Source organism: Tasmannia lanceolata, unplaced genomic scaffold (assembly GCF_043159265.1).
Source record: "Tasmannia lanceolata isolate RefF3 unplaced genomic scaffold, GAP_Taslan_0.1 ptg000003l, whole genome shotgun sequence".
Classification (NCBI taxonomy): domain Eukaryota; kingdom Viridiplantae; phylum Streptophyta; class Magnoliopsida; order Canellales; family Winteraceae; genus Tasmannia; species Tasmannia lanceolata.
In genome coordinates this window covers 56,845,348-56,854,445 of record NW_027518680.1, presented here as the reverse complement: position 1 = coordinate 56,854,445, position 9,098 = coordinate 56,845,348, and the positions used below count along the sequence as shown (strand labels likewise).

Sequence of the window (9,098 nt, the reverse complement as noted above, 5' to 3'; positions counted from 1 at the left end):
TTATAAATTTTAACCTAGAAAATTAACGTCAGTTTGTTTTAGGGGAATTTTTAGCAACTATACGAGTTAATGGGTGGACGGATTTTAACCCAGAAAATTCACGTCCGTTTGTTTTAGGGATTTTTTAGCAACTATTTTATAAAAATAGGACTCTTCGGATATTACGGGATTCTTAAGGACTATTTATCAATTATTTTACAAACTAATAACACCTACTCTAACAACTTAAGATTTCACGGGATACACACCATTCTTTCCTTCTCATTATTTTAATTTTCTAAGGTCATATTTAAAGGCCATATATATATATAGTAGACATGAAAATAATATAAAGACATACTTGTGTGAGGGTTGTCATAATCAGTCCTCTCAATATTTTTTTTGGTAGGTAAGCTGATATTGAACCTCCAAATTCTTGACCATTGAGTAGGGGTGTAAACGAGCCGAGCCGAGCCGAGCTTGGCCAGGCTCGGCTCGGCTCGGGCTCGGGCTCGAACCAGGCTCGGGCTCGGCTCAGCTCGGTCAGGCTTGGCCATGCTCGCGAGCCTTACCGAGCTTGGGTTATATTAAGTTCACACCCCTCATCTTCCCTGGACAGCCCTATATAGTGTAATTTCACTACTTTTTTTACCTTATGGGGGGTGGTCCAAGTAACAAATGGAGTTCCTAAAATGAAGTGACATATTTTGCCTCCCCCTTTAACTCCCTGGGCAACCCTTTTAGCGTATATACTAATATATAATATATATATATATATAAATATATTAAATTCTTAACGAGCCGAGCCTGGCCTAAATTGGGCTCGGCTTGGCTCGTTAAGGATTCGAGCCAAGCTTTTTTCGAGCCGAGCTCGAGCGAGCTTCCGAGCCCGAGCCAATATTGACACCCTTACCATTGAGCTAGAGGCTCAATCCCTCCCTCATAATATTTGAGGTTTACTTATCAGAGTTTCTATATGGTGTGTACCCTTATGAGTACTTTTCTAAAAGTACTTTACGGCCTACACATAAACAGGTTGTGCCCCAAAAATCATTTCCATAGGATGATCCCAACCCTTCGATCTCTAAAGGTTTTTACAGTATACAGTTCCCCTATAGATCGGAGGGCTTGGATCATCCTATGCAAATGATTTTTCTGAGTGCCCCATCAAAATGGACCGTTTGGATCATCCTATGGAGTGGCTGAAAAGTACATTTTGAAAAATACTAGACTACAAGTCCACACTCCATTAGTCATGTGTGCAAGATGTACGGTCGAGATCAAAGGGGGCCACCAACTTTTGGTAGTCCTTCGGACTATACTACTAACCCACGTTTTCCCCATGTGACCACATAAATAGCATTCTTAAGTCTTACCCTTTTTTTCGTAAATACACCCCCCTTTTTTTTACTATTTCCACCCCTCTCTTCTTCATTCATTCCTATATAAACCCTCATTTTTCGCCTGTCTCTCTCATTCTTGCGAGAGAATCTCCGATCTTTTTTATCTGGATCTGATCCGAAGAACAAGGTACGAAACCCTAGATCTCTGTTATCTACGCTGAGATTCGTCTCTTGCTTGCATTTTCAATTGATTTTTCCTGTCAAATCTCACTTAGCATCAGTAGATATCTTGTCCTTTTCGTGTTAGGGTTCTAATTATGACACTTTGTGGTAGATTTCTGTTATAAATGATGCTCTGATTCTTCTATGTTGCTGATCTGATGTTTTTTTACTGTCTTTTTGTGTGGATTGTTAGCTTTTTTGCTAGCATTAGGTTTTTGCCAATTGTTGCTTCTTTTCTGGAGAATATTTTGTTTTGATTTGTTTGAGGTGTCGCTTTTGGCAGCATAAACTCCTGATTTTGACGTTTTAGGGTTTTTCTGGTAGTCTGTGATGGGGTTAGGGTTTTTTTCTCGAACTTTTTGCGGAATTTGGTTTTTCTAGAATGTGTAGCGATCAAGGAGTTGGTTGATCTCCTTTGTGATGTATGTGAAATGCCATTTGACAATACATTGTCTGTAATTCTCTATTTCAATGTTTTACATTTCGGTTTCCGTTTTGGATTCGGCCAAAAGTTCCACCTAAACCGAAATATTTTGGTATTTTTAAAACTTAAGTGGAAACGTCGACAATTTCGGTGGAAATTTTGGTAATTTTGATGGAAATCTTTAAAATTATGGTGGTGGGAATCTTGTAAATAAGCATGAAAATGAAATGCCAAAATTTTGGTGAAATCTTGTAATATTCCGAGGTTCTACGTGAATTTCGTGACGGTGAGACATTCCAGCGAAAACGACACATTTCAGCTGAAATTTTAAACCATGCTCAATGTATGCCTAATTTTCGAGGCAGGATGGAGACTTCCCATTAGTTTCATGATGATGATAAGCATTTTTCGGGGTTTTTTAGTACGTTTAATGGTTTAAGGGAAAAAGAAAAATAGAGAATGCTTATAGAATAAGATCACAAGTTGTATATTGTATAGGAAATTGTTGATCAGATCCCTTTCCTTGTGACAGGTTATTGTTTTCAAAAGCTTTAAAACTTCCTTATCTACATATGGCTTACATTTGAGTTACCATTGTTTATTATGGAAGGCGACAGTATGCTGAGGCATGTTGCCCATGTATGTGTTTTGTCTTCGATTTCTTTTTTACATATACCAGAATTCTTGCCCCAAAAACCTTCAGATCCTTCGCAGATACTTATTATGTATAAATACAGTCTTGCAGCTGGATGGCATTTTGGGATTAATAAATTGCACTTTTGGGGGCCACATTGCATGATTCAAATTCAATAGTAAAGCATTTTGAGAGAAGTGAATATCTTTTATTTTCTGCATCCTATGGGGTCCGTCTGATTGTAAATTCGTCATGACCCGCGGCCACATTCTGAGCCTTGAGATCAATGTGGGGGCAGAAGATATTGAACTTTTGAAATTTAAAACACCTCAAGTCATATGTCATGATTCTGAAAGACAAGTTTCAGGCTTTAACCCCGAGTTTTACATAAAAATGAGAAAAACCATACGATGCATCTTCTAAGTGAAAACATGATGTTTATTTTGCGTAGCTTGCATACAAAAAAAAAAGAAAAAAAAAAGAAAGAATGACTATCGGTTTCTCTTGGTTGATTGTGTGAGAATTCTTTTATGTACAGATTTAATTGTATACACTTGTCTTTGTTCTTACTAAGTTATTCGTTTAGTGAGCAGTCCTTTCCTTTTCTGGTACTTTGTTTTAATCGTGCCATCATTGAATTGTGCAAAATTTTACATTCCATTATTAATTTGTCTAACATATTATATGATCTGGGTGTTTGTTGGCCGTATGTTTGATCTGTTAACTAGTTTAGGTGTTCTGACCTGATTGGATGAAGCTAATGCATGTGATAGCTAAGTTTATCTCTGTTCTGGTCACCATTCCCAGGTTTTTATTTTTAGTAGATTTCTTACTTATGGCTTGTGCATGGCCATTAAAATATTGTTTACATGTGGAACACTTTAGTTGCTAGGTGTGTATGTTGACCTGTCTCTTTTCCCATTAAGATTTGAATTCATTCATATAATGTAAAAGAATTTAATTCACATTAAGGATGACACATGGAACCAGCTATTTTTTATATCCCTCATTTTCTATCTTAAGTTAAAGACGGGCATTATTAGTAGCTTTGGAGCTATGGGATTCACATTCATAAGTTCCATGAATTGGAGGAAAAAAAGTATGTGTTGCTTTTGTCCTTGCCCCCTTTAGGCGGAAATGCTTTCAGTAGGCAGAAGATGGGCACTTTGTTTTAAGGTTGAGATATCTTTTTTTTTCCTGAAGCCTAGCTTGAGCTCTGTTAGGAGTTTTAAGGCTTTAGGATTATGTGGAGAATTGGGGATAGATCATAGATTAAATGTGATGCTTCTTAGGAAAGCGGGCTCTTCTAATGTCATTACATCAACATCTCTGTGAAGTGGAGCTCCTTGGAGATGAGCCAGTATCATTCATGAGATCAGGGATTTTGTGAGTTTTCTTTACGTATTGTATCATATCCTACACAAATCAAATCAGGTAGAGATTGTTTGGGAAGAGAAGATGGTTTGGATTTTGTGAGTTTTCTTTATGTATTGTATCATATCCTACACAAATCAAATCTGGTAGAGATTGTATGGGAAGAGAAGATGGTTTTAAGATGCGACTTATGTATCAGGCAATGTTTTCCCCTTTGTTTCTTTTTTTTTTAAATAAGTGTTAGATTAAAAAATAGACAAACCCATGTGCTTATGGTGTATCATGATTTTGTTTGTTATCTCTGAATTGGTCCGTAGTGTTGCTGCCCTGACTATAGACACAGTTTTGTGGACCATTGTTCAAAATTAACTAATCAACCTGGACCTCTTCCAAGTTGACCCAGTTTGGCTCAGCTGAATAATCAAATCAGATGAGATGTTATAAATTGGCAATCTTTTTATTGAACTTAGCCAAGTCAAACTTGGAAATTGGAAGACTGAGGCTCAAGCAAGTTCAAATTTCGCATTGATGCGGATGTACACGGGTGTGTGCATATTGTGGATGTTTTAAACATTATATGCATCCCAATTTCCATGACAAGATAAGTTTCAGACTGAATAGTTTGAGCTATTTGTTTTTAAATCTTCAATTTATGATTCATTGCTTACAGTTTAAATCAAATCGTCTGGAAAATGATTTGTCTTGTGCTCCAATCCTTTCCTTCCCTCAACTGCCATCTACCCCATTCCTGTAATTGAATTTTATGATTCTTGGCTGAATCTTGTGATGTGTTAAAGAAATAGGGGTTACTGTTCAGGGTAGTCTCATGCAGTGTTTCAAAACTGAAACTCAGATGAGAACTGGGCCAAGTTAAAAGGAAGTTGACTCAAACAAGTCAATCATTGATGCCATCAACTTTTCATCAACTCAGGTGAGTCAAACGATTTTTGATTGACTTGGTTGGGAAAACCTTGGACTCGGACAAGAGAGTCTACTCATGCAAGTCACCACATGACTCATTGAGTTTTTAAACAGTTGTGTCATGGCTTGCAAAATTTTCAATTTTTTTTATTTTTTCCCTCCATTTTTGCTTTCTGAATTTCTCTTGCTTGCAAGCAAGGATTTGGAGTTTTGGAGTTCTGCAAAAAAAGAATCTCAAGACTTTGCCATTCAAAAAAAGAAAGAAAAAGAAATCTCAAGACCTCATTTGCCATTCATCAGATTCCAAATATGTTTCTTCACTTGCATTTCTGCATTAATTGAGGACGACTTTGTGGAATTTTTGTGATGATGGCCTTTGAAAGTTGTGGGTACGACAAAAAAACTAATCCATAATTTACTGGTGGGGGGCTTTTATTAATGATTCATGGATGGAAAATAGGTGGTTAATAAGTATCTTTTTTTTTAATTCATGTATTTTTTTTGTATTCTTCAAGTATTTTAAGATTAACTGAAATTTTTCTACTGATTTATGATTCTTTTGATGGCCAATAATTACCTAGGGATACCTAGTCGAATTGACTACTAGTCTGAAGTCTCTACTTACATATTCGGTAGAGTTTACATTTCTGTTTTGGTGTTTTTTATGTTACAATTATCAGTGATAATTATTTGAGATGACATTGTCATGCTAAATTGATAATATTGTACATGAAATAGATGATAATGTTTTGATATTTTTCATTTATTATACATAGGGTTTGATTTTTCTTTAATGTTATTTTGTTCGTTTAATATATTTTAATGCTACTGATGTTGGCATTGCCACGTTTTGATTATTACACTAACTCTTCTTGTCTTTTATTATTTAAATAGCTTTCAATGATTATTACAGTTCCCAAATTGCCAATTTGAATTATGTTTTATTTTCCACAACAATTTCCCAGCATTAACCCGATCAGAACGCCATAAGTTGAAAATATCTGAGCCAAAAAAATCACAAGAATATGTCATTATTTCATTATCATGGATTAAGGTGCATTTATTTATACATTTTTCCAACAAAATTTTATGTTTATGTTTTTGGAACCTCGTTATCTGTGTATATTTGTCTGTATTTTCTTCTGGAAAGCTTATTACTTATAAAGGATCTGTGCTTAATTACATAAAGAAAAGAAGTCGGAGAGAATGGGTCGTGGAGTCAGCAGTGGTGGGGGCCAGAGTTCATTGGGTTACCTATTTGGGAGTGGTGAGGCTCCCAAACCTGCTGCAAATCCTGCTCAAAACATGGAACCACCACCACCGGTCCAGAAGTCATCCGAGGCATCTCCACCGGTAGATAACAGTAAGCAGATTCCGGCAGGCATCCATGGGAACCCTGCAAACAATTACTTCCGGGCGGAAGGGCAGAACTGTGGCAACTTTATCACGGTATGATCATAAAGAGTAAACATGATATTTTAGCCCATTTGCTTTGTGCAATTCATAAGGTATTCTTCATGCCAATTGCCAACTAGTATATTCAGAGGTGATTATATAATCAAGCATTATTAAGTACTCGGAATGAGGCTGGTTTTGCCCCACAAACTTAGGCATTTCTACCCAATGCCACAGCCAGTTTCTAGGGGACTGCTATCTGTACGGTCATGATTTGATAAGGAACCAATGACCTTGTTTTATGCCTTTTTTAACCAGTTAAAGTGCTATTACAACTCCCAAAAAGCTCTCAGTTTCTAATTAGAGAAGTGTAAACTGTATAGTAAGGCGAGCCATCCCATTATCAAAACATGGTCGTGCAGATATCAGTCTCCTTGTTTCTATTATTTTATTCACTTCAACTTTTATACATACATGACTAATTAACCTGGGTGGCATGCTATACCTAATTTTATGAGTGGCAATACTAACATAATAGAAAATTAGAGAGAGAAAAATAGAAACATGAGGACATAGAATACTCAGTAAACACTCCAGCCGAGGTGACTCGGTGTGCTTACCCTTGTTGATTTGTTGATTGTGTATACTGACAATTTGGTAGACTAGAATATCTCTCTGTTTTGACTCCTGCAATCTAATACATGATGCCTACACATGACATAATAGGATGGGTCTTTGCAACGGCCCAATGGAGACTTGAAATGAAATTTTGTATGTAGCCCATGTTTTAAAACTGTCTCAACTGGAGATACTGCAGATTTCCCTGTCTCCTTTAGCCAAGCTACAAAACATCAGCTAACCTGATTTTATGGAAAGTATACAGAAAGTAAGGGAACTATAGGAAAATGATAATAGAAGAGAAGGGTTCTCATCACTTCTCCATTTCAGAGGCTGATTATGGCCCTACTATCATTTTGTTTTACCTCATTAATGTTTGGTTGTTTCGAGGAGATATGGACCAGGTGAAGAGAATTGGAATAGAAATGGATAGGTTTGGATTTGGCTTCATCTTCTGAGAGGATAAGTAGATTTTTTTTATTATGTAACAGTTAGATTGGCACTCTTTACAGTTTATCTTCAAAAAATGATTAGAGGAATGTACTGGTTAGTCCTCCTTTCAGTTTTATAGTTTCCCACTGTCAAAGTCTCATTATTTAATTGTATTCGTTCGAATGCATCAAAAATCACAATACCAACTTTGCTTAACACTCCAATGTTTCCATGCAATTTTCATTATGATTTGTGTCCATTGATCTGGATCTTTATGTCGGCTTTTAGCTTCTCAACCGTTCTTCTAATCAGCCGATCGTAACTGTAATGCTTTTTTTTTTTTACACAGGACCGGCCTTCCACAAAGGTTCATGCTGCCCCTGGTGGCGGATCTTCCCTGGACTACCTCTTTGGCAATGGCAATGGTAAATGATTTGTTCCGCCATTGAGCGTGAAATTCTTACCCGTTGTTTTAGAACCCTAGTAGGAAAAAACAATGTTGGGATTTAATGGATTAAAATGTGACTGTTGGATGATGTAACATAGCTCCTTTGCCTGGAATTGTTCTCGTGTTTGGTTTAGACTGCAATCATGATATAAGAAAAACCTTTGTTATGCTTGCCCTGATAAAGCTCTGTCCAGAAGGTGATTTTATCTGATGCACTTGTTAACTGTTCTCTTCGTTACTTTATCATAATCTTAACTAGGCGGCTTTAATAGACCCAGATGGCCCGATGGATCCAAAGGACCTGAATGTTAATGGACAGGATTTAGGCACAGCAGCTGGATCCGAACCGTGCCCGTTGGATCCCAATCAAAATTATTTCGTGGCCCAGGGTAGATGAAGCCCCATTAATTATTTTTTTTGCATATAAACTCGACTCATTGATGCCAACCAATTGAATGGTTTGGATCTCAAACAAAGGTAGGCAATAGTATACTTTTTACAAAAGTACGTTGGCCCCACAAATGAACCGTTTGGATTTTCCAACAAGGTGGGCCCAAGTGTTGTTTTTATAAAATATGCATTACATGCACATACCTTTTTTAAATAGAGTAGGGCCTACACAAATATTGAAATTAATGGGAAATTATAAATTCACCCTCATTTCTTCCCTGGGCAAGCCCAATCTAGTACTTATGAGTAAAGACTAGACCTGGCAAATGCGACCCGTGCCCGCAGGTCAACCTAACCCACCCGCAAATTTGCGGGTATGGGTTGGGGTTTTAGTGACCCGCCAAAGCGATCCGCGGGTGACCCAACCCGCAAAAACACGGGTTGGGTCCGGTCAACCCGCGGGTTTTTGGATTTTTTTTGACATTTTTTATTTTAAAATAGAAAATGAGATCAAGGGCTAAGATCAAAGCTAGGGTTTCAAAACTTAAAAAGAGGTCATTTCTTATTTTCCTCTCTTCCGTTTCAAAGCTAGGGTTTGAGTTAGACTTGAGAAGAAACGAACGAAGTTATACGATCACATTCTAGGGTTTTAGGGCTACTTTCCTCGAGTTGCTGAGCTTGAATCCCTTGAGTTGAAATCCTGAAACGAACTGCTGAAGCTTGAATCCCTCGAGTTGCTGCTGGTTTCCTACTTTCCTTGCAGGTTAGGATTTTTTTAATGTTGATTGGGGTTATACAATCACATTCTAGGGTTTTAGGTTGTGCTTTGAACTGAAAATAGGTTGTGCTTTAAACTAAAACTAGGTTGTGCTTTGGATGCTCTGAAAATAGGTTGTGCTTTGAACTGAAAGTCTGAAA

General features: G+C 37.1%; 1 protein-coding gene across 2 annotated transcripts; it reads left to right on the top strand.

Moving 5' to 3' along the window:
* The first annotated feature begins 1,374 nt into the window (after window positions 1-1,374).
* LOC143856363 (protein SPIRAL1-like 3) lies at window positions 1,375-7,973 on the top strand. 2 transcript variants are annotated; one of them, XM_077366565.1, is made up of 3 exons: window positions 1,375-1,509; window positions 6,092-6,346; window positions 7,692-7,973. In XM_077366565.1, exons 2-3 carry the CDS (start codon window positions 6,104-6,106, stop codon window positions 7,773-7,775), a joined length of 327 nt encoding a protein of 108 aa, XP_077222680.1. In that variant the 5' UTR covers window positions 1,375-1,509; window positions 6,092-6,103; the 3' UTR covers window positions 7,776-7,973. The 2 variants fall into 2 exon arrangements, with proteins under 2 accessions (XP_077222680.1, XP_077222673.1); XM_077366558.1 differs by having other exon boundaries at window positions 6,087-6,346.
* Window positions 7,974-9,098: the final 1,125 nt, after the last annotated feature.